General features: G+C 41.5%; 2 protein-coding genes across 4 annotated transcripts in view; both read right to left on the bottom strand.

The window, feature by feature from the left end:
- Positions 1–190: 190 nt before the first annotated feature.
- Positions 191–3,637, bottom strand: LOC121618656 (antimicrobial peptide NK-lysin). 2 transcript variants are annotated; one of them, XM_041954191.1, is made up of 7 exons: positions 3,499–3,637; positions 3,335–3,423; positions 2,035–2,215; positions 1,863–1,948; positions 1,258–1,335; positions 1,027–1,181; positions 191–497 (listed from the first exon to the last, which is right to left on the bottom strand). In XM_041954191.1, the coding sequence occupies exons 3-7, from the start codon at positions 2,081–2,083 to the stop codon at positions 422–424; spliced, it is 444 nt and encodes a 147-aa protein (XP_041810125.1). In that variant the 5' UTR covers positions 2,084–2,215; positions 3,335–3,423; positions 3,499–3,637; the 3' UTR covers positions 191–421. The 2 variants fall into 2 exon arrangements, with proteins under 2 accessions (XP_041810125.1, XP_041810124.1); XM_041954190.1 differs by having other exon boundaries at positions 3,335–3,564.
- A 4,200-nt stretch (positions 3,638–7,837) lies between these two features.
- stac (SH3 and cysteine rich domain) overlaps positions 7,838–25,043 on the bottom strand; it is a 32,246-nt gene continuing 15,040 nt past the window's right edge. For both annotated transcript variants that reach the window (XM_041954244.1, XM_041954245.1), the window contains 9 exons: positions 21,293–21,374; positions 20,975–21,081; positions 20,044–20,125; positions 19,028–19,095; positions 16,169–16,270; positions 15,603–15,700; positions 11,780–11,831; positions 10,958–11,095; positions 7,838–8,778 (listed from right to left, as the gene is read on the bottom strand). In XM_041954244.1, the coding sequence (XP_041810178.1) occupies positions 8,680–8,778; positions 10,958–11,095; positions 11,780–11,831; positions 15,603–15,700; positions 16,169–16,270; positions 19,028–19,095; positions 20,044–20,125; positions 20,975–21,081; positions 21,293–21,374 (828 nt within the window). In that variant the 3' untranslated portion in view covers positions 7,838–8,679. The remainder of the gene's footprint in view (positions 8,779–10,957; positions 11,096–11,779; positions 11,832–15,602; positions 15,701–16,168; positions 16,271–19,027; positions 19,096–20,043; positions 20,126–20,974; positions 21,082–21,292; positions 21,375–25,043) is intronic.

Below are 25,043 nucleotides of genomic sequence, written 5' to 3'. Positions count from 1 at the left end.
ACACTACAGGAAAGGGAAAACGGAAATGGTATGATATGGTTAAATATGGTCTCTGGTTTGTAAAAAAAAAGCGTTTAAAAGCACAGTATTTCCTCTGTGAGTTATGAAGAGTCATGCATTTCTAATGGTGGTGGAGATGTGATTTGTGTCCTGTCAGACAAAAGATATTCATGAAATTTTAAATGCGCATATTTATTGATATCATCAGCACAGATAGAGAAACAGAAATTAACCCTACAGCAACGTGAATAAAGGTACAAGACAGAACTGCAACACAAAGTAAATGCAGTGAAAAAAAAACAGCTGATTATATACTTTTCACAAGCTGACAGTGTGGTAAGTCTCTCACCACCACAAACACTTGAGTTTCTAGCTTTTATTGCAAATTAAAGCTTTTTTCATGATATCCATGCACACAGCTTCAGGCATATTCATTAACTTCAATTTGTGGATCCTCGTCACTTTGATCAAAGAGAAGGTCCAACAGCTCCTTTGGCCTAAAGAGAGCACACCAGAAAAACAGGGAAAGATCAAAATGATTGTAATGTAATGGAGCATCAGGGGTGGAGGAAGTATTAAAGAATGGAGGTACAAAAATTCAAGTACAAGCACTTAAAATGCAGAAGTCCCTGACAGGGTTACAGTAATATAACATTGAATTATCATTATTGATGTGTTAATATTTAAGCAGTTTAATTGGTCGAGGTGATTCATATAATGCTGGGTAGTTTAATCTATAGCAGTGCATCATGTGTAATAAACTGATCGTGTGCTTTGTATCTGAAAAGTGGGGTATTATACTCTGAAATGTATGCATTTGGAGTTTGAAATACTCAAGTAAAGCACAAGTAAAGGAGTTAATGTACTCAGTTAATTTCCTGCACTGTGCAGTGTGTGCTGAAAGAAAGAACATTTATTTCTGAAGAGGTGTCATCATGACTAATTAAAATCTTAGAACTAGGCTTAATCAAGATATTATAGGCCATATTGTTAGTGGTGCAGCATGACGGCGGTCTGGTGACTCACTTGCAGGCTCCAGTGTTGACACAGATCGTCCTCACGTCGTCCGTGGTAGTGAGCTCCTCGATCAACTCTCCGAGGTGCATCTTCACAAATTTGCGGCACAGCGATTTCAAGAGGCCAATTTGGTCGCAGACGGACTTCAGCTTCGATGTCAAATTCTGGAAGAGTGAGAATGACGTTAGTGCTCCCTCCACAATGCACCGTCGAGATCATCCATCCATCTGTTTAATTTACCTCTGCAGTGGCGTTGGGTCCAATGACTTTCTTCACCTTGTTTAAAGCCCACTTGCAGGCCCAGCACACACCTGGAAGCTGCAGATGAAAGTACTTTAAATACAGAGCATATTCCCAAATAACACTTATGTGATGGGAACTCTGTATGTGATGGAAAACTGTTAAATAACTAGCATTTCAGCAACCCATAAATGTGTTATAACACATTAAAATGTAGTTGTAAGCTTATATATTTGCTGCTTCATGCTTTTCAGAGGGAAATATGGTGTTTTTAACCCCACTACACTTATCTGACAAATGTAGTTGCCGGTTACTTTTAGATAGAGATTTTCCAGCAAAGGAAAATATGCTTATAAAATACAATATATTGCTAAAGATGAAACCAGTTTAAATACTTTTGATACTTTAAGCACATTCTGCTTCTGTGAGTTCAGGCCGGAAGAAGAACTACAGTCAGAGTTAAAGTTTTGATTGGTGTCATGCCCAAAGTCAAGTTGAGGGTTACATCATCTACAGTAAACCAATGAAGCTTTATTGACCATCTAACATTTCCTCAGTTGATATTCGCAGATGAATTTGGACAATCATTAATGCAGCCACGTTACCCTGCCGGCTTCCACGGAGATTTCCACTTCCACCTGCTCCTGATCATCAGTATTGACCCTCAAGTTTCTCCCGTGGACAGTCCAGACTGTGAAAACACAAAACAAAAACTGTTTAAGCATAATCTACTTGATAAAGACAGTGTTATAGAATGAAAAGCAATCAGCAGCCCACCGGAACATGTCACCAGGATGCACACAAGGAGGACTGAGGAGGTTTCCATTGCAGGCAGTGAGCGGTGATCTCTGAGTGTGTGTACCCTGTGATAACACACCTTTTATACACAGCAGAGGTGAGGGGCTACAAAGCAACGCTGCAAGCCTCCATGGACGGAAATCCAGACCACAAGCAGCATCTGGTCACAGTGCAGAAACTCTCAGGTGGTTTGTGGGGGCAACCCTCACGCAAAGCTATCTTCAGAGGACACACTCATCTAGACTCTCCTCTATTCTGGTTAATTCTGGTCTATTCTGGTTAATGCACAGGAAACACAAAGCTTCACATATCAGTGCTTTACAGGTACTTGTCAGGACTCAGGGGCCCAGCTTGAAACCAGGACAATCATGGACACAGAGAACATTTTTTGTTTTTTAGTTTGGTATTTCAACATTTTAAAAGCTATTCCAATATTTCATTTTTGTATCTTTTGTGTGGCCTTAAGTTGTGAACTTTGAGCCTGAAGTTCAGATCTGACTTTAACAATAGTAGCAGACATGCTCACCTCCATGCTAGCAGCTCTGTGAGGCTGTAGTCAGCCCCGTGCTTTGAACTAAATGCTAATCAACATGCTAACAGTGTCAATGCTAACATTTGCCTACTAGAGCTGAATACAAAGGACAGCTGAGGCTGAGGAGAATGGCATTATTGTTTGCTGATTTTTAGTCAGAAACCAAAGTATTGTGGGGTGACCCTGCAGCCTGATGGCTCAGGCTCATACTACAGTATATTGGCATCGCCCAGTTCGACTGCAGCTGAAGACCTTTGTCGCATGTCATACACCTCTCTCTCTGCCACCACAGCTGCAGCCAATCCACACTAATCAGCCACAGGATAAAAAGCCGGTTCTCCACACCAGTCTTCACCAGATTGTCCGTACTCTCTTGTCTGGTGACGTGTCTCGGCCACTCAGCTCTCCCTGTGCTTTGTTATGCACTCTAGAGTTTTGTATGTTTCACTGAGTAACTAAATCTCCTTGTGTCTCAAACCTGGACTTACAGGCACCACAGAGACCAAGAAAACTTGACCCTGCAATATCTGATATAAAAGACATGACAGCAAAAAGGATTCACTTCATATATAGTAAATGGAGATTTGACAATATGTCTTGCTCATGGAAAAGTCAGCTCATATGTTGTTGAGTTAGTCATGTAGTAGCATGCTGACACAGCATGTCTAAATAAAAGAAGATGGCTGAAGTTTAGCTTGAAATTCATCAGGTTTTGTGTGTGTGTGTGCGTGTGTGTCAGTTTCTCACCTCCTCTGCACAACTGTCTGTTCTCTCCTGTTTCAGCTGGGATGGAAAATTCTCCTCTTCAGTTTGCTCCTCCAGAGACTTAACAACAGCTGGGAAAAAAAATTAAAACTTAGAAAAATACTTTTGTAATCGGGAACATCTGGGAAATGATGTTTCTGTCTTACTTGCGGGGAAAAGCAAGGCTGAAGGCAGGACTCATGGGTGCTGTTGCTGTTTCATCCGCCCTGACCTCAGCTTCTCCCACTGTGGCTTTTTCACTGGTTTATAGCTTCTGCTCTTTGCTGCTCAAACGCATGTATCAGCACTTCATCGACCACAAGATTGGTGCTTGCAGGAGTCAAACGTTGTGTTTTTCAATGCTGTACCCAGTGCACAGCATAAAGTATTGAAAAAAACACTTCTTAAAGAGAGAATTATATTCATGTTGTTATATAGTCCCATCCCATAAGAGTCATCGAACACAATACGCATCATTTAATGGAGCTTTTCGAAGCAAAACTCTTATTTACTCAGGAACTTAAAACTGTAATAGACCACAATGTACTATTGATCTCGCACAGGGCTGCTCGTTATCACTCCATGTGAAGTGTGACATTGTTTATGCATAGGAGGTGCAAAATGCAAATTTGAGTCGTTAGCTGAGGACAAAAGTACAAGGGTATGTGTGAAGGACTTCTCACATAATTTACACCAAAATAAAAAGTAAGTTAATGTAATGTTTTGTGTTTTGTTAGGTCCGAGGAGGTTCTCTGATGTAGCAGAACTTTAAGACTGTCTCCACTTCAGACTGTGGACCGTTGGTCATAATGGGGCAAAGTGCAGCGCAGCCAGTGGGCCGGAGCAGGCTGCATGTGAGGCACCTTGATAATCACACAGTTTTTTTGTTCTTGTGGTGGGCGGCGTCGATCGCTCAGATCAAGTCTTCTCTCCCCCTTATTTTTTTGTATTTGTACGGCTGTCACTTATAAGGAATCAGGGGTGTGGAGGATGTGGTGACCTGATGAGTGTCCTGTGGTGTTTAAAGCAGCCCCCTGGTCTGCTCTCGTTATGATGACATGAAATCAACTTTCAAGGACTTGAATCTTGCCTCAAAGAGGTTAATATAAAACATTTTTATCAAAGTTGCTTACATTACATTTGTGGTAGTGCAATCACATGCTGCTGGGAAGCTGTGATCAAATTGCACTGCAGCTGCATTTGATTGTTGTTGAGCGACCGCCTGATGCACCACAAGAACTCCAATATGGGACAGTTAAGTGTTCAGCCGTCCTGCACCACCACCCTGATGAAGCACAAATCGAGCATTGTAGAACAGAGTTAATTCTGCTTTGTGTTTGCAGTTTCTCTGAATATACTGGTTTTCCGTTCAGAGTGTGTATTATACGTCTGTTGTCTTCTTCCTGCTTTACACCTCCTGAAACCACTTTTAACACTCACAGTTCATATGTGCACTCTTTAACATGCACAAATTATGAGCAGATGCATTTGTTGGAATAGTCTCTTTGAGCAATCTGGAGTGAAAGAGTAAAAATGTGTCATTAGCAATGTGACACAACAGATGGTCATTTTAATCTATATATATATATATATAATAATAATATATATATATAAAGACACAATAAACATAAAAACAGGGATAAAAAATGAATGAAAAATAAGATGGAGAATAAAAGCTACTACTAATTGTAAAATAAGATGAAAATGAGGATGAAAATAGACACATCAATGGTCTCCAAACTCTTTTATTCCTTTAACACAATGGCAGTAAGCAATTGGAGACTTAAGAGAACACCTGTGTTCTCTTAAGTCCTGTGTCTCTGCTCCCTGTTATAGATGTAGGTGTTATAGCTCCCTGTTGTTGGGGGCAGCACAACAAGCTGTATTCAAAATATTAAAATATTATCTCCACATGTTAGCGAACAAAATAGGTTATTTCCTATTTATTAGCTCTGTTTATGGTCTCCACCTGCTCCTGAGGGAAATATCTGGCTCCTTGGCTGCTTAATGTTCCTTTATGTGGGTTCACCAATACAAACCTGCAAATTAATATTATTATTAGTTATTTGATCCATTTTTCATATGAACATATTGATTGGTGCTGCTTCAAGTTGAGTTAAGTTTACACAGAGTGATAGATTCTACTACTAGTCCTGCTGTTGGAAGAAGAAATCCAACTGGATTTGAAAGGTAGACCAAGACAAAGATGCCAGCCTGTGCTGTTCAGTCTGTTTATAGTTTATAAAATTATTTGATAAATTGTTCCGAGTCTGACTTTGATATTGATTGATATTTATTTGATACTTGTCTGGAACCAAACAGCTGTGCATAAAAACAGTTTACACAAACTGAAGCTTTGTATCACACAGAGTTTTCTCACTGGTTCATCGGTTGCTGCACTGGGCTGTTTCAGGATCAGCTCTTCTGTAACCGGATGTTGTTGTTATACTAATAAACCAACAGGTGGAGCCAGAGTCAAGTGTCTGAGAGCAGCTGGGGACTGCAGCGATGGCCTGGTGTGTCACTGCACAGACACAGAGCAGTAAAGTGGACAGACACTGAAATAGCAGTGTTTGTGATTGTCTCAGCTTCTATAGATAGCCTACGCCTCCAGCAGCAATTCAAGCATGTGAGCAGTTGCTTAATGGGGCTGCAGAAACCTGTGAGTCTGCAGTGAAAGCGCCTCTCTCATGGTGGACTGCAGGGTGTGCAGATTGTCTGCTCACAGGGAGATCAAATGTGGGGAAAACAGTATTGAACTGTGTGATGAAAACAACAACAAAGACTAAATTTAAGATTCAAAAAGGGATGTGTTGATGCATAAAACACATTCGTTACACCATACTAACTCAACATGTATTTACAGTCATGTATTTTCTTACTTACAATGACCCTGCAAAGCACCTGATCGCACCTTTATGACAGGCTGCAACAATACATGAAGTTTGCTTGGTTGTCACTGAACTGATTGAAGGTTGATTAACCTCATACTTTCTTCAAACTATCAAAAACATTTAAGACAATCATAGTCCCAACAAGCCAGACAGACAATATCAAGTCTCATCATTTGAGATTATTCATTATTTTCAGCTTTCAGCTTGAAGACAAGACAGTAAAACCTCAAATACAGCAGTTATTTGGTGGACATTACTGTCTGGAGTGAACTGGAATTTAGGAATAAATTGTGTTTTTACAGCTTTTGCATTAAAGTATCTTTTGGATGATACTATCACCTGTTACCAGTCAACCTGTTTACCTGTGAAATGATCCAAACAGGTGTTTTTGGAGCGTTCCACATCTTTCCCAGTCTTTTGTTGCTCCTGTTCCAACTTGTTTGAAACATGTCGCTGCATCAAATTCAGAATAAGCAGATATTTACAAAAATCAGTGAAGCTGATGAGGTCAAACATTAAATATATTGTCTTTGTACGGTTTTAGTTGGGTCTGTGTCAAAAATGATGAGCAAGTTATCACATTCTGTTCGATTTGTTTACACAGTGTTCAGACTTTTTTGAAATCAGGATTTAGCACGAAGAGTTTGTGACTGATATGAAAACCGAAGCATCAAACTTTAAACTTCCTCTGTGCTTTATGACAAAATGTTTTCCACTCCCCCCATCCAACTTCAGTCTTTACCGCTGTCTTGCTGTGCAAACGGATTTGGTTCTCTGAGCAACCGAGTCACAATCCAGTTGTTTTCACTGGCAACTAAATCAAATCATAATAAGCATAATTTCATGATGCATAATCTTCTTGGGGCCCACTTGAGCGAATGATGAGCTTATTATCGATGGCTAATGAGAGAGCATGAGAGGAAAGAGAGCCATGATAGAAATTCAGGCATCATTCAGTCAGAAGGAAGAATCAGTTGCATTTAGGATGAGATAGATGAAGTTGATGAGTTTCATAGAATTAATTGCAATAACTCTGCATTACAGATAGAAGACACGTGAGACGCCAAAGAACTCTTCATAGCACACTTTTGTTTTGTTGTGATAAAGAAGACGTTTTATTCTTGTATGTACAGTATGTACAATATAGAATTCTTGGACATTCAATAAAGACAACCTTCAAGAGATATATATCTACTATGATGCAACACCTTTCCATAAATGCTCTTGACCACAATCTGAACGCGAAGTGCTGCTCAGAACCGTCTGTGTACTGAGGAAGAGGAAAACCACACGAGAGTGCTAACGTTTAACACGCTAACCAGAAATATGTCATTTTCTTACATTTCATCATGTTCACATCCCCAGCAGGTCACATGAGCTCCGATCATGAAGTCATTAACGTCCTGATAATATCACAGCCGCACCTCCTCCTTCACCTCACTTAATAGTAATTAAACTGTGAAATCTCTGAAAACAACCAAAAAGAGAGAAAATTAAATCGTTTAATAAACCAACCAAAAAACAAAAAGACTTTTAAAGCCTTTAAAGATAAATCTAACAGACTCTGCAGCATGGAGACAATGCAAAAAAAAAAAAAAAGCATCATCATTCTTTAAAATCCTGGTTTGCAAAGAAGCTGCTATAAACCTGGTGAGTGTGTCGGCGATACTGAGGACCACTGAGAATTTCTGACTTCTTTGATCACGTCAAACTCCTTTGATGATACTCACCAACATCTCTTTGCTGCATCTGATGTGCTGTTTCTCACCTGTGTTTCGTTTCTGTCACAGGACTGTAGCTGCATGCTAGAGGTCATACAGGAAGTGGTTTTTGATTATGATTGTGCAGCTTATTTCGTTTTCCCATCAACTTCTGACATCAGGGATTTTGATTTTGAGCCTGTTCTTGGCGACTCTGCATTAAAAGCTCACCTTTTGCTTGGAATATAATGTAAAAGCATGAGAGACTAAACTATTTCTAGGAGGAAAACCATCGTATGTAGTGAAACCTTGAAAAATAATCATCGTAATAACTGTTTGTTTCATTTTCTTTGGCTTAAACAGCCAGCCGGCAGATCCACTTTCAAAAAATAAACAGCTCGTAGCGGAATAAAACTAACGGGGAGAAAAAAAACACACACATCGGCTCTATGAACCAAATCCAGTGAAACGGAGATCTCCTGTCTCCCTGCGAACAACAAACAGTCTGTCGTCTCAGCATCTCTCTCTGTGTTGACAGTGAGTGAGGAAGGTACAGAGACTCTGACCCGCAACAAGGTCCTCACTGACAAAACCAGCAGCACTTAGAAGTCCAAACTCCAAATTCCTGATGAGGCGAACTCCCTCACTGGTTTCTTGTGGCCATTCTGTGGGTGCAGCGTCCCCCTCCTCTGACCTCCAGGCGGCGGATCCTCCCTTCCCTCTCCCCCTCTCTTCATTTCTCTGAGCGTTCATCTCAGATGATTTCCAGGACGTCGCAGGGCACGAAGCCTCTCTTCTTTCCGCTCGCCACTCTGATGAAGCCGCTGCGCTCGCCTTCGCTGCTCACACAAATCTGAGGGGAAATGTGAAAACAATTAACAGCAGAACATACAGCTGACAAGTGAAGTCGTAAAAGTCGACCAAATATTTCCATATATAGATGGTGGGTGTGTTGAAAGTCTATGAATGTGTCATTACTTGCACAGGATAAAAACATACTGAGAAATTAGCTTTTCCAATAGACATGCACTTCACGGCCAAAAGTATATGGACACTCCTTTGAGCATACTTTTAGTCATATACTTGTGGCACGGGGCTGTTTTATATGGTTTAGGTTAGACCCTAGTTCCAATTAAGGGAAATCTACAATGATGCTTTAGACAATCATGTTTGACAACAGTTAAGACCAGTCAGGACCCTCTCTGAGGCCAAACCCAGCACACCCAACACCTCTGACAGGAAGTGGAACGTTGACTTGTCAGTTCTGGACCTCACTACCGCTCTTGTGTCTATTCGGAGCAAATCTGTGCAGCCAAAATCTTGTGGAAAGCCTTCCCAGAAGAATCAGAGGTTTTGAAATGAGATGTTCAACAATCAAACATGGGTGTTATTCAAATGAGTTATCAGATATTTTTGGCTTTATTTGATAGTATGGAGCAGAGAAGCAGATAATGTGGAGAACTAGAAAGGGGATTACATGAGCACAAGCTGCACAGCTTAAACCTGGGACATCACTGTTGCATGGCCTGCATCATAGACCACTGTGTGACGATGGCTTTTCAGAAAACCTGTTGATCCAAACTCTGCTGGCAGGACCGGCCACTTTTCATACTGATCTTAAATTTCTTTTTTCTCATTTATGAAACCCTACATGGTCATGTGCCAATATAATGGTCAGAAAAGCTTTATGTATGATTATGTACATTATTATGTGAAATAACTTGCATGAAATGAGCTATACATATACAGTCTCACATCCCAATACTGTATCATGTGACTGTATTGCCGAGCTGGGGTGTAGAAAATTGCTCCATTTTTTATTATAATAACTTCTAAAGGTGGTGATAATGATGCTGTAGTTGCAGTTAAGACTGTTAATAATATTGCTGTGGTTATGAGAGGAGTGCTGAGATCAAACCATCTCTTTCCTTTCAGCTCCTAATGTCACTCATTGACCCTCATAATGGACCAGAACACATCGTGTTTGCATGTTTACTTTAAGTACTCTACAACATCTTCCCCTGGGTTTGTGCGACTGGAAAAGAAAGGCAGCGGGTCACGGACTCATCATGTTTTCGGTGGTTTCATCTCCACTGGGGGTTGCTTACTTTAAACCTCCTCTGAGTCCCAACATGCCCTGGAAAGCATTGTGGGAAAAAAGGGGCCTGATCTAAGTACAGCTATTATACCAAAATGCAAATTTAATGGTAACTCTTGAGAAGGATTCTCTGTCAGCCAAATCCACTCGAGCTTTTCTGAGTCGCTGGAGGTAAGAGGTAATGTGGGAGCTGCAGGAGAGTAATAGTATGGCTAAAGAGCTGCTGGATAATGTGAAGCTGATGTGCTCTAATGGCTGGGGTGTGATCATGAATTAGACACAGGTCTAATGTGGAAATTTTGACGTCCATGATAAAGGTCATTGCTTGCCCAACTCACGAGGACGACGATGTTCACGGGATCGACCCTGCTAATGTTCGGTTGAAATGAATCCTTCATGTGCTCTGTCTCTGTGTCTCTCTGATGTCTGATGAACGGTTTTCATCTTTGAACAGTGACTTTATCTTAAACTAAGAAAACTATTAGCTTCTTATTAGCTTGATTGCCAGGCGTATCTGTCAAGCTTTGAAAGGTCTTTATTTACAAAAGGGAACAGTTCCCTTGCAGACATTTTTTGAAGCCTCAATGTGAACAATTAGAAATTTCACTCAAACTGTGCCCCTCACTGTGGTCTGGGGTCGGGATGGACTTAGGAAGACCTCCTCAATACACGAATGAGCAACAACTTTGGCCAGCATTTCTGTATAAACGAACATTTTTGCCGTTGCAGCACTTTGAAAGAAGCTATAATGACATAAAATCTACACACACACACACACAGTCTACACAAATTGGCTTGAATTTGAATGTTTACTGGGTGGCACTCTGCTGCTTACATCTTGCATTGTGTTAATCGTCTCATAAGATGCTCACACACCTGCTGGCAAAAGGTCAATACCTCATCATCCTCATCATCATCATGGTTTATACAGTACCTGTCCCTCCTTCAGGGTGATCTGGCCTTGTTCCTTACAGCCGATGAATGTCCTGTTGCACCTGAACACTTGGTCCCCAGCCCGCACCAGATGAGCGAAGGCTGCTGGGAAGAAACCGATCCTGTCCTCAATTACCCCCTGAAAATAAATAAAAAATCATCAAACATGAAAACAGCTGACACGTGGAAGGGCTGCACAGTACATAAGAGGATTACAAAAACAGTGTTTTCATAAATGACTAGATTAAATCCTTGAAAAAACAGCAGGGGCTCTGCTGGTTACAGCACATAATACCTGTATAACATCTATTTTACATCACACTACCTGTTGTAAAGAAGGTACACTGTACACGTCTTCATATACAGCACCTATACATTGAATGCAGGTGTTAGATCAGGTGCTAATGTTTGCCTCTTAACTTGTTAAAGAATCCATTGTTCAAAGACCAAACAGGCCAGATGTCTGTGTTTATCTACAGCCTGTAGAGAACAACAACAGTGTTAAAATGCGTGATGAGTTTCTTCATGGTCTGGTGGCAGCCGGCTGCCTCTATACAGTCACGTTTTGGCCCTTTGGACTCCGTAATTTATCTGTCATGCATTTGTGTCCTCAGGCGGCCTGTTGCCTTGTTCCTACATTTTACAGCTCGACTTCCTGTAATTTAACAATCCATTTCTGATATTGGCATTTTACAGGCTTTGTGGAAAACACGCTGTATTTAAACTGAACGACAACAAACATTATCTTTGAAATCAGCACCTTGGAAGGTTAATTATATTTCTAAAAGTTTTCAATGGTGTAATGTGTTGGCGTCATACCTACCTTCCACCAATCATCATTGGAGTCATCAGCCAATAAGATTCTGTCTCCAGCTCTGCAATATGGAGCAAAACAACAAAGAAGAGAAATTAGTACAATAGGTGAGTCTTTTCCACACGCTGGGATAAATCCAGTAGGGGCCTTGCTGAAAAAAATGAGCTTGACTGTCTGTTTGTGGTTATTTGCTTAAACAGGTTATTGAGGAATAATGCAAAACCAAAAACACCAAAGCAGAAGTGCACAGTACAGATAATTTGTAGAATCTAACGCAAGCTGCAAACATTAGCATGCCCTGCTAACTAGCTTACTACCAACAGTAGTAACCTAGTGTCACCTTCGAAGCCAAGGACCATATCATGTAAGAGATTCCAGGTCATATTCGAAAAAGCATGATGCACATCCACTGTGTGAGAGCCAAGATGCTACTATATCAGAATTTAGTTAGCAACTATTTCTGTATTTATGTACGACACTATGATTGACTATCCTACAATACAAAGACGCGGCTGCTCCTGACTGTGAGCACTGTTGATGGGGAGAGAAGCTTCACCTCTCCATTTGATCTCCTCTGTGTGCTGTTTAATCAAGCACAAGAGAAGGTGTTTGCAAGTTTCTCTGTTTTAAATGAGATTAAATGCACCTTAATCCTATTTGCTGTTAGTAATTGTCCTTCATCCAGGAAACGCATGAATCATTTCACCCCATCGCCGCATGCGCCATAATTACTAGCATCTGTTCAAAGCCGTCGGCTGAATTTGACCAATAAAAATCAAAAAGACCAGCACAGTTGAGCCAAATGTTGGTTTACGTAATTTCCCTTTTTCTTCCTCTTGTGGTTCGGTTACAAGGCTGCTGTCCTTTGCGTGGTAATACTCACCATGACTCAGAAAACACTGTTTATTGTAGGTGAGAAACTGCACAGCACAGACGTTGTAAAATCTTCTAAGGTGACGAAAACAAAGTAAATGCACGTTGTTCCACAGTCACGCTGTCCATTAAACAACAAAGGAGAGTTTTCTGGCTTTTCTGAGTTTGTATCTTAAACCTGCGGAACTCATCATCATTACAATCACCACAGTCAAAGGTAATCATGTAATCAGAGCATGTGGCGGCAAGTGAAACTAATCACAAACCTGATTTTCTCACTTAAAATGAAAATGGAAATTGAACCTTTTGATTAAAGATTCCATTTTCCCCCCATTTGTGCTTCATGTGTTAGTGTTTGATGTATTGATTACCGTGTGCAGTGAAGCCCTGGGGAGAAAAACATTGATGTAGGCTTTCATAAGAGAAGTGAACTTTGTGCCGTCTAGCAGGTATCGGTGGACAGCGAGAGAGAGAAGAAGTCAATGAATTATACATCAAGCCTGGCAATTGAAGTTTTTTCTCGACCAAAGAGAGAGGAAGGACCCATGAGTGTTTGTGTGTGTGTGCGCAAGAGAGAGAGTCAGAGAACAAGTGCACCCTCATATCCTTAAATCCTCGCAGGATTTCTGTGAGAAGCAGGAGCAAATGGGTACTTAGGCTGAAGGACTGCTCATGATGAATGCTCTCTTTCCTTGGGGCCTATTTCAAGTATGTTGCAGATGATGCCCCATCAATCATGATTAAGACGTGGGATAAAATCTGGAGCGTTTCAGATTGCATTGGATGTAATAAAACAGGCTACACATTGACAGCTGAGTCTACTTTGGACACGTTGAAGTCGTGTTTCTGGCCACCTTGCTCTTTGGCTGCTAAATGCTCCACTATGTTCACCGGCTAATTGCTAAATGTGTCTGTGTGCTGTTTGGTGCTAAGCAGGTCGTTTGGGTTTTTAGGTCTTGACCACACATGCAAACAGTGTTTCATGTATAAATAAATAGCTACAATTGTTTGTGCCTTAAATTCATTGTTCCATTGTTGGTTTTGCATGCATGAAAACACATTTTTTGGGTCAAGGTGTAGGTGGACGTGGTCAAGTACTTAATAACAAATGTACAAAACCTGATTCTTTGAGAAAATTCTCAAAATACAATTTTGCTAAAACTCTGTCTAAAGGAGTGAATGGCAGAAGACAGAAAAATGCAGCTGCACCAATCTCAACAGCTGAAAATGCTTCAGCAGTTGGGCCACAACAGGTGTTTTCAATTAACTGCCAAAGCCAAAACACTGAGTGTGACATAAATAATTGGGGTGTGTTCAGAAGCGCCACATGTTTGAATGTAGAGAGCAGTGCAGCAGCAGCTCAGCATCACTGTTTCACAAGTCCATAGTATGTACAGTATGTACAGTACTGTGTACAATGTTTGCACACTTGGAAGAACAGGTTACCCTCACTGCTATCCAGACCAGATATACTCCATAGGCTAAATTAACCTCTTTCATAGTGTTGCGTATTTGGAGAGGTTCATTAACAAGTGAAGTAGGATACAAACAAACTGTGTGCACCTCCTTTAAATTACCTGAATAGACTGGTATTTGTGCTAATGTTGTGTTTTATTTACATGTAAATGCCAGTGATGATGCATTTCCAGCTATTTTGCTAGCAGCCTGTTGATATTTCTGTCGTCATTTTCACGTTCAAGTGGGAGACATCGCTGCTGTAAGAAATTGAAGATATTCCAAAATCGCTTCACATCTTTTTTTCATCAGTTTGCCTGAAAGGCTAAAGAACTTCCTGTTGTTTTCTGTCCATATTCCTACATCCGAATCTCATAATTATGACCAAAATAAAATTATTTCTTTTATTAGCATTCAAAAATAATGTTTATCTGGAGGCTATAAACGGACCGTCCAAAGATTGTGTTTCTCACAGGATAAATCCAAGCAAGGGTGAGACTGACTGATATTAATAGACCATTGTGGCGCACACACAGGTACTATTAATGAGGCCACTCCAGAGAAATAAATCTTTGAGGACCATTACCTGAACGAGGGAGCTAATTAGTTCCTTTTGTAAATCTATTCTTGTGTACTTTGACGTCTAGTGCTCTGAATACAGTGATTATGTAAGATAAGCGAAAGAAACACAGACGCACTAATTAACAGACAACTGAGTGTCCTGGCGTGAAAAAGCTGATGAATATTGACAAGGAGCAGACAGCTCTTCACCAGCAAACACTGACACCTGTCATCTTATTTCCAAACGTAAATTAAACTTGGTGTGTGATTGTGTGCCTTGGGCTCGGTGTATCGTATGAATGTATACGAACAAAAAGTACCGAATGATTGCGTTTCTTTTGTTTGATTTGTTCAGCACGTGTGCTGCAGAGCACACAAGACATGTTTAGAGCCACTGAATGCGTGAAGCTTGTTATTGTTAAAACTTATTCACAGGTCGCAGAGATTCTGTTGCTGACGTTGCTGCTGTGTGTGCACGGCAGGTCTGTGCAATCAATCAATATATTATGATTATAGTGTTAATTAAAAATAAGAGAATACACACTGCCTGATAATGATCATTAAAAAGTGCTGTTCAAAGTTGAAATGAGCAGCGTAGCCTCTTTGTGTTTTACATCTTGCCAGGCAGGTGACCCTCAGGGAAATAAGTGTGTGTATGAATTAATCAGCACTGGATTCAATCTACTGGACCTTGTTCTGAAGGATTACATCAAGTTTCACAGTAAGATTGACTTGCGCTTCCGTAAAGATTTGCAGTTTCATCATTTACTTTGTTTTCCTCTTTCCTTCGGGACATTTTGAACAGCAAAAAGATGAATAAAAAGAAATCACTGTAAGCATGGCAGAGTCAGTCAGCTTGACAGCTGCTAAGTAACAACTGCGAGTGCAGTCATGGGACTTCTTGATTAGAGCGACCAGTGTGTGCAAGTGCGAGTCAGCTAACCTCATCTCCAGGTCATGGCTGTCTTGGGGAGTAAAGCTGTGCAAGGCCACATAGGTGTTGAGCTTGAGGACGTCTTTCTGCAGCTGGCTCTGCTCCAACTAGACGGCGAACACACACAGAAGTACATGAACAAAGCACATTTGGTTCTCAAGAAGTGTCGGGAGAAAGGAAAATGTGGCTGACGAAGTGAAACAAAGCTCACAGAGACACAAACACAATACAACACCATATTCTCTATTGTCACTTTTCTCGCAGTCGTATCTGAAAATAGTCTTTTGGCATTCACATAGGCAGGAGAAGCCCTTGTTTACAGTGCACTGATAGACCGCGGAGATGCTTAAGTTGTTCTGCAATCTGTTCCATCTAATCCTCCGTCAACATGAGTGGGAGAAGCAGGATCAGGCTTTCGTGAACGCTCAGGAAGTTAAAACAGGACAGGGTTGTGGGCGGAGAGGAAGTTGTTGGGGAAGTGTTAGCACAATCAGCAGGGAGATGCGCCGCCGCTCTGGCGCTCTTCACACCTGCCACGAAAACCAGTGGGCGTTTCCTTGTTTCCTCACCAATACCTTGAGCATGAATCCTGCCTGCTGTGTTCCTCCAATCCCTCCAAAAGATAGCTGCTCCTGCTCCTGCTCCTGCTCCTGCGCAATGCCTGGAGGGGTATTTTCCTAAAAGATATGAGAATGGCATTTTAAGGCACACTAATGGCTGTTTTTGCCAGACAGCAGGAGAATGTTCCATCTTTGTGGCGCTGTATAGTAATGAAGAGAAGTGTTTCTGATCTGTCGTGGCTCCCCGAGCGTCACCCATGTGGACTAGCAATGTGGCTGATGGATGAGTTGAGTTAACTGAAGCCACAAGGCAAACTGCCTCTGTGGCCTCGGGGTGAGAACAATAACATCAAGCAGTGGCAATCCATTACAGAGAACTAAGAGCTGCTCGCTGGCCTTGAGAGACTCTTGATGCTGTGGGAGCCTGGAACACTGAATGAGAGGTAAGGCCAAGATAACAGCTTCCTTTGTAACTGAGTCATCGGAAAATAAGGCAGTATTTGAGGTGAGGGACAATGTGGTGAGAAGGGAAAATGGACAAAAGAAAATGGAAGAGCGCTGTTCATTCCTTTAAATCTGCAGACCCAGATTTTTTCAGCCTCTTGGGGTAAGCAAAACAACCTGTTAACTGGCATATTCTCACCTTATAGGTACTTATGGTAAATGTGTTTGCCAGCAGCTGCCTACTCAGAAATGTAGCTGACACAGAGCAATATTAGCTTTAATTTGGAGGTGTGTTTCTGGCCAATTGGTCTTATGGTGTTGGGCATTTGGCTTATGCTGTTTTTCAGAAATTCCTCTCTGAAACAGCTGCCTGCTGCAGCTGAAAGTCGAACCAAAACAGTAAAGTTGCAGGTCGTAAAACCAAAAGAACGAGCTTAAAGATGCTAAAACGCTCCATAAAGCAGTGAAGAGCTGCAGAGTCTGGTCATAACTCTCAAGTCCGTCACTGTGAGCGACACCTTTCACATCACACACAGTGCATTCGTTTGTTCCAGTAACAGTCATTTGACTATTGGAAGTAACAAATTTTATACTTCCAGCAACAAAAAAGGCACCAGAAGACCAGAAAGAAATCACAGAATCAGCCAGACAATTTTACTGTCAATTGATCTCGGCTGGTTTAACACTAAACCTGAAAAGTGTGAACAGATGGGCATCCTGTGTGTGACGGCGCGTGTTCCCATTTGTGCATGTGATCCTCTCATCTCGAACTGGAGGCTCCGTCTCTGGTGAAGAAGCAGTTTTCGAGCGTTTTTCTCTGCTCATTACCCCGCAGAGCCTCCATCTGTCTGTCCGACAGCCCGAGCTAATGGACCTGTCGGCTGACAGACGAACAGCCCGCTGCCAGCTGTGCTCGGTCCAGCCTGATAACACGGCACAATGCAGACGCTTGCCCGAAATGAGCGGCTGGACTGCTAGATTGTATTGCAGAGGCTGTGTGTGCATGTGCGTGTTTTTTGCCTTGTATGGCTATTTGTTCATTTTTGTGTTTGTCCAAGTATCTGTGGTCTTTTTCCACTGTTGACAACGGAGATAAACATGTTAAACTATAAAAGTAAACAGGATAGATGGCTGCACATAGAAAATATGTACAAAGAACATTGATACTGAAAGCACCTCTCCCACAAATCCCACCATGGGAGTTGAAAAGATAGAAAGGAAAAAGAACAGTTTTGAAATCTGGCCATGAAATATTCATCGTTGCTCTGCAGGAGGTGGCAAGATATTCACAGAGGTTGAACCTTTTTCTTTTTAGCATGAATTTTTGCACCATCAGCACTCTGTCCACACTGTAGAGAATAAAGACAGCAGCACAGATCCCAGAGCTGCAGATCCAAACATTACTGTAAGGTCAAGCCATCTCTCTATCAGCGCAGGCCAGTGGTCGCGTCGGCTCGGGGATGATTTGTTAGAGCAGGAAGAGAAGTTTTCCATCAAAGTCCTGGGAAATTCAGCAGCGATGATGGGGGCGGGGGGCCAAGTGCACAATGGTGCAAAATGGACACAGGACGTGCTGGCTGGGTATCAGCTCACAGAGAAACCACGCAGAGTTCAGGGAGAGGTTTGAAGACTGGACCAATAATACAAACACTGTACGAATCTGAGCTGCAGAATAACAATCACTGAGAAAACTGAGGAGGAAAATAAAACTGGAAAGTTGACTGGCAGAGTTGATGACTTCTGATGGAAATTGGTGCAAAGACTGTTTAAGCTTCACATTCCTCCAAAGTAGTACGATCAGTTTACTTTCTCTTTTTCCCCCTTATATAATTACCAGTTCATTTACAAAAGTGACAGCAAATTGTCTTCGTCTACATTTGCTTTCGTGTTGTGTTTGAATCTCACATGTTTTGTTGGTTTTTTGGCTGGAACGCCTTATAAACTCAAAATTCTGTCCCTGACTTACTGAGTGACTAAGTTGGTTTGTTGAATATTAGAGTTTCCCCATTGGCCATTGCTGTTTTAAAATAAAAAGGTGTGAACAGCCTTCAGGTATGTCCTCAGGAGCACATTGACCATACATTGTCCAGCCACATGTTGTAGGCAAAAACTGCACGGCCATGTAATGTATGTACCTTGATGTAAAGGGCCCATTACAGAGCTTGTTGGCTAATAAAAACGAAGTTAAATATGTTAATAATTTCCTGCAAATACGAAATTCTTAAATATCACTGAAGAAAAGAAGAAAAAAGAGCTTTGACGTTATTTTTCCACTTGGTTCAAATCAGCCTGATTTGTTGGCACTACTGAAATGCAGGTGTATGTCAGAGGAACAGTACTGCTCAGGCAGCTATCGTGTGCTCACCACACTCACTTGTCAGCATGAAGTGTATGTATTATGTAAAACAATCAAGTGGTTTAGTTTCTCACCGGCAAATGGTCAGGTTTTCTCTCGGGCTGGTGGTAAAGCTCCGTTCCGTTCTCAATGACAGTGAAAACTGAAAAAATATTAAAGAATAAACAAATTATTAAATGAAATGAACAACCATTTCAGTAAACAAGAAGAAAGCCTAAATCCCTGCTTGCAGTGCCGAAACGCTGCAATGTTTGTTAGATTACATGTTGGTTATCTTGACTATTTTAGAAGCTTAACAGCAAAGAAGCAAAAGAGATCAATATTAACTGGAAACATCGAGGGATAATGACTGTTACCGCTCCCTCGAAGAGTAGAAATGTGCTCTGCAGATTTAATGTCAACCAGTTTGATTTTGAGATTGCTTTAGAAACAATTGGAAACAATGACCGTGGCCCTAAATCAAAGGTGTCATCAGAAACCGTCTTATGTGTGTCATAAATATCCGAATTGCACCAGATTTGAAGACTTCACTGACTGTAGTTTTTTGCATTACCCCAACAGACAAGCAGTTTTGTGGCTGACACACAGCACAGGTTAAGAACGTATTCATCTCTTCTTTTGTTGGTCAGATGCCATACTCTGAGGGAAGCAGTGCAGCGGCATTGTAGCCATGCTTCAAATAGCATTTTCAAACACCAAGGACGACCTTTGTATCTTTGTAGCTCTGCCTTTGTGGCTCAAAGTGAATCAACCAGATTGTATAGGGTCAGTGCCTTGGCCTTACCCCTCACTACAGAGACTATTGTGCAGATTTTCAAGAAAGGTCAAAACGTTTTGTTTTTTTTTCAGCTTTTTTCTACGAGATATTCTATAGCAGAGTCAGGGTGAGCACGGCAACACAGAAAAAAGAGCAAGTTCAGTTCAGTGGAAAACAGCGACGGATTTTATCTGCTGGTTCATAGGAGGAGAATTCGATGTTGCAACCTTCTCAGACTCTCTTGTGGGAAGAGCAACAGTGGTGTGGTTTTTTCCCTGTGTCACTACATGGCTTTGATCCAGATGCACACAGTGTACCGCACCGGATACTCACCATCATCGCTTTGCTTTCTCGACAGCTCCTGCCTGCTGCTGTGAGCCACCACTTCCTCTGGAACTTTATCCAAGTCACTGGTCTGCATGGATGGATGGATGGATGGATAGACAGATTTATGAATGATACATTGATTTATAGACAGATAAAAAATAAAGAGACATAGATTCTTTTGGATTTCTGGGCACAAAACTAGCTAAAATCCATCTGCCTCCACAGACTAACCAGCTATTTTGGAGAAAACAGTAGTGTAGCAACCATGCTGTTTCTAAGTCTGCATTTGGAAACTATTATCATAACCCCTGTTGAGATCACATTGTCTCTGTGAGCCTCCACCGACACACACACACACACACCCATTCACCAACAGCTGCACAAGACAGGACAGGATGGCCCAAACCCAACAGCTTTCAGATGTCATCATAGGGAGGCACGTATCCAGCCTGCACATAGAGCTTAGCTTACATTAGAAGTGATAAGCTATGAAAGACAGATTTCCTCGTGTACTACACACACACACAGATGGAAAAGAGGCCGGAGAGTGTGGCTGCACAATCAGTCCATCTTCAGAGCTGTAACATGAGTGTTTGCACCAACATTTCCCTTCATCACTGCCTGGACCAGACTGCCTTTATTGGTAGTGTTTACAGCCCGGCAGTGGCAGTATCTATTTAGACCATCAGCTACACTATGTGTGTTGCAGGGGGACAAAACATAACAAGTATAATACTGAACTGTGATAATCAACAACTTCATAAGTGTATGCATATCATGGTGTACCAAAGAGATGTGAAGCAGGACAAATAAAACTGAAAACAACTTTCTGTGTGTGCAATTTATCTGTGTTTGGGCTTACACAAAGACAGTGACAGTATTTATTGTGAACAGGGTGAAAACAAACACTGCTCGACATGATTAATGCCTTTCTTACCGAGTTTCTGTGTGGAGACTCAGAGCCGCTGGCCCTCTTGGCCTTCTGTGCCAGCGACGTACCAAACCTCAAGGCCTCATACACAGGGTCCACCTTATTGCCACAGGCTTTCGACAAGAATTAAAGACACGATAAAAGCTGATGGTAAACAAATGTTAAGCTTTCAGGACAGCCATGTGGTGATTTACAATACTATAAAACCAGGTAGGTAAATCTTATAAAACAGCTCAAGTGGAAAAGTGGATGAGTGTAGTTTTCTCTTTAGAGCGTGCAATCCCACACAGAACTTGAATTATCATGGAGGTTTAAGCTGCTCACCGATGGGCATGACTTCTTTGATGCAGCCATACTGTTCCTGGATCAGTAATGGAGAGCTGTAGTACCGCCGAAAGCCTTTTGGCTGAGGAGAGACAGAGAGGGAAACAAGAGAGAGGTGTCAGACGTCAGAGACAAATCGACATGCAGCACCACAGGCAGCAGCCTGGCGCTGACATACAGCACCGAACTCTGTCCGGTCGCAACTGACTTTGCAGAGAGAAAGTTCTGCCTGGATGTCGGACATCACTGTTCGGTAACTATACCTCACACTGCAGACTGAGGAGACTGAACAGTGTCAGATAAATACTTCAGATAGAAAGAAAGTAAATGTTTGCTGGTCAAAACAGTCTAATGTGCAAGATCAACCTTCACTTTCATGGTCAAATGATCAGTATGGATGAAAAGTCATTCAATTTGATTTACTGTGTGGAACACATATGCATCCATGGATTGAAGCATCAAGCTTTGTTGCATTGTTCACTGTGGAGGTAATGTATTAAAGCTTTAGTCACGGTCTGTTTAGTCACGTTCGCCCACTTCCCTTCTCACCCCACTGTTCTGACTAAGTCAATGACAGGGGATACGTCACTGACAGGTGACCCAGTGAAACACACTGTTACCTTGGATAAAATTGCAGATTTTCTCTCATTTGGGGTAATGTAAGGACAATGTAAGTGACAGAATACCAGACAAAAACCATAAAACCACTCAGGAACTTATCCACATGTATTTTTCTACAATGAACCAAATGATTCGATTTTGGCAAGATGGGAGAAAAATGCTGACAACATGCATTATGGAATGTAATGCAAGAAACACTAACTTATAGCCTAAAAAAGAGGTGGCGGCATGAAAAACAATGGCAAGACCAGTACGAAGCTGAAGAGTTGAAGAGTAAGAACAGACAGAGGGTGGGAGTGGACACAGACGCCGAAGGGGCTGTTTCTGTTTACAAAATGACGTCAGACCCGGTGCAGACACAGTACTGCACCACCCACAAGGCGCAACATCAGCCCCACTAAACTCAAATGACTTTCAGCACATTATTCTTTGAATGAAAGAGCATGCTTGACGACACCTGTAAATCATAAATGAGTAGCTGTTCCTTGCAGTTAAAATCCCAACATGCAGGAGTGTGGTTGAGGTGGTCCACCGCCACAAACCTGATCTTAATTTACCTGCTAGTCATGTCCACCGCCCGTCTCCCAAGGCCCTCAAACATTTATCATTTATATATCCATTTCATACCTGCGTCCTATCCAATCAATATTTGGTCATTACTTTTGAATCCTTCTTAAGGACAGAAGAAAGATTGAAAGTCTCCTCAATCGCTGCAGCCATGATTTAGTATATATATCTTCAGTTTTTTTGCATTTTCCCTCTGTGTTCTATGTCTGGAAGAAGACCCATTGAATAATAGCGTGCTGTGTTTTTTTGACAAGATTAATGTTCCTTGATTACAACAACCTCTATTCTTTACAGAATGTGAGGATCAGGCCTTAATCTCATAGGACTGCATCTTTTTTCCTGTTTGTTTACATTTCATGTAGTCAAGTGGCAGGTGGTGAAATCTGCATCACAAATCAGTGCTGATTAATTCTTCATTTGACACTTTTCGTGATGAGGCGGCTAAAAAAAGCAGCCCTTGAGCTCTTCAGGCCCATCTCAATAACTGAGATGTCAGAGTTTCAAGGGGCAAACTCATTAAGGGAAAAGGTTGAAAAGACACCTCTCAGTCAGTGAGCCAGCTGTCACTGACTTCATTCTCACTACACTGATGCCGAGACAGAAGTAAACGAAGCATGTGTCTTTAAGTCATAACTGCTATATATGAATATATAAAGACAGAGTCATAAAGTGGGCAGCTCTGTCTAAATGAATTATTCATTCATGGACAGGTGTTTCGACACAAACAAAGTGCAGGTGAGATTTAAAACCAAACCCACTTTTATCAAAAATAAATAAATATATCAGGGAAGTCTGAAACAGCTGTTATCAGCCTGAAACACCCATAAATAATTTATTTTGAGAGAGAGGGATGGCCCCTTCATGGGGATTCAGTACCCATCCACACATAGCGGAGCTGAGGAGGCTCATTTAGTCATACATTCCTCTTCATCTGTCATGATTATTGCCACATCAGTCTTTGTTAACGGGGAAATAAGTAACTATTAATACTCTACAAAAATAACAGCATTTAGACACAACCACTTTGAGCTACAAATCAAACTTCGTAAACATCGGGGCAGAACATATGTTCGGTGAATGTTGTCAGTGATCTCGATCTGTCGATCACTGAATAAACGTCAACACACTGTAATGCGATGAAAGAGTCACTCAGAAACTAAAGGAACACCAACAGATAGGGAGAATAAGTCTGGATGAAGCTGAACGCAGGTCTACATGCTGTGACCTGGACCAACTGCAGTTTTGCTAGTGAGATGCAGGACAAATGTTATTCTTGAAAAACTAAGTAATGACTCATGTCATTTATCACAAGTAGCCCTCTGAATCAGTAAAACTACCTTCTGAATTGTGTCACAGCAGCAGATTTAGTGTAATATGCTTTACATGCACTGTAGTGCGGCTCAGCTCTCACTGGTTACTGACCGAGAGCTGAGTTTCGAGCAGTGACTCACACGTTAACTGACGCATATTGATTTTTAATCTTGTTTGATCCAGATTGGCAGATCTCCCAGAAACAGCCAATCAGACTAGAGCTGTCGAGATTGAATCTAAACAAAAACTGTGTGTGTCAGGAGAGGCCAAGTCAAGTCTTTTCTTGTGAGTGGGCAGCCTTTGTTAGCTTCGTGATCAGCATACTGTATCTGCAAACTGTATACACCAGCATAAAAAAGAAAAGTGTGTGTGACTCTGGATAACTAAAAAATGAATGAAATGACACCCCAGTATACTAATCTGCAAGCTCATGTTTTCTTTGGTCTGGCAGATGCATCTGGTGACACTCCTGTTCAGACAGATTCCCATCCGTCCTGGTCCGAGTTGGACCAATCACAGCCATTAGTGCATTGACAAGGCAGGTTCCCCCAAAGGATTACGATGCTACCGGCTCCGTGGCTGCCGGCTGAGGCCATCAACTGGACCAATTCCAAAACGTTTATTAGTCATTTATACACCAAAATCTGGATGCTTGTATGTTGACAGACGTATTGATGTTACACCATCACAGCTCATCTCTGCACGCTATAGTCTGTTTACATTTTCCAGTTGCCCAGCACTATGTGGCACGTTTCATCGCTCTGATAGGTTGTAGGTCTATCCAATTGTGTCCAGAGGCATTTTGGTCTGCATCCAGTGATGAGTCCCTTTGGAAACGGAATATGAACTCAGACGTTCCAGACATATTCGCATTTGTGGCATATTGCCCTAGCATTGCCAAGCTAATTCCTTTATATAGTCTCTGAAAACATAAAAACAGTATAATTACCTGATTATTGCTGATAATCATAGATTTAAGTTTCTTCTTAGAGTGCAGCTTTTCTATCTGAAGTAAGACATACAAGCAAAGTCATGCTATGTAACTACATAGATGAATCAGGGCCTGTTAGTTCAATACCAGTATTTTTATTGTCACTGTTTCAGTGAGTTCTGATGAAGAGATGGTGATAAACTGGTTTCATGGTTTATAAAGATTCAGAGCATGAGGTAACTTGATTTCTTTGCTAAAAGGTTCTCAAGCCAAGAGAAACAAGCATGGCCGCAGAAGTGTCCAAGTTTAGAGTAAGTTGAA

The sequence above is a fragment of the Chelmon rostratus genome, chromosome 15 (assembly GCF_017976325.1).
Source record: "Chelmon rostratus isolate fCheRos1 chromosome 15, fCheRos1.pri, whole genome shotgun sequence".
In the NCBI taxonomy this organism is placed as follows: Eukaryota; Metazoa; Chordata; class Actinopteri; order Chaetodontiformes; family Chaetodontidae; genus Chelmon; species Chelmon rostratus.
This window is presented reverse-complemented; position numbering and strand designations above follow the sequence as displayed.

What these genes read in the sequence shown, in the direction of transcription:
- LOC121618656 (XM_041954191.1), bottom strand. Translation starts at nt 2,083, where the DNA reads ATGGAAACCTCCTCAGTCCTCCTTGTGTGCATCCTGGTGACATGTTCC. An exon ending in CATCCTGGTGACATGTTCCG is followed by an intron (nt 1,949 to 2,034) that starts GTGGGCTGCTGA and finishes GTGTTTTCACAG; the next exon opens with TCTGGACTGTCCACGGGAGA. An exon ending in TCTCCGTGGAAGCCGGCAGG is followed by an intron (nt 1,336 to 1,862) that starts GTAACGTGGCTG and finishes TTTCATCTGCAG; the next exon opens with CTTCCAGGTGTGTGCTGGGC.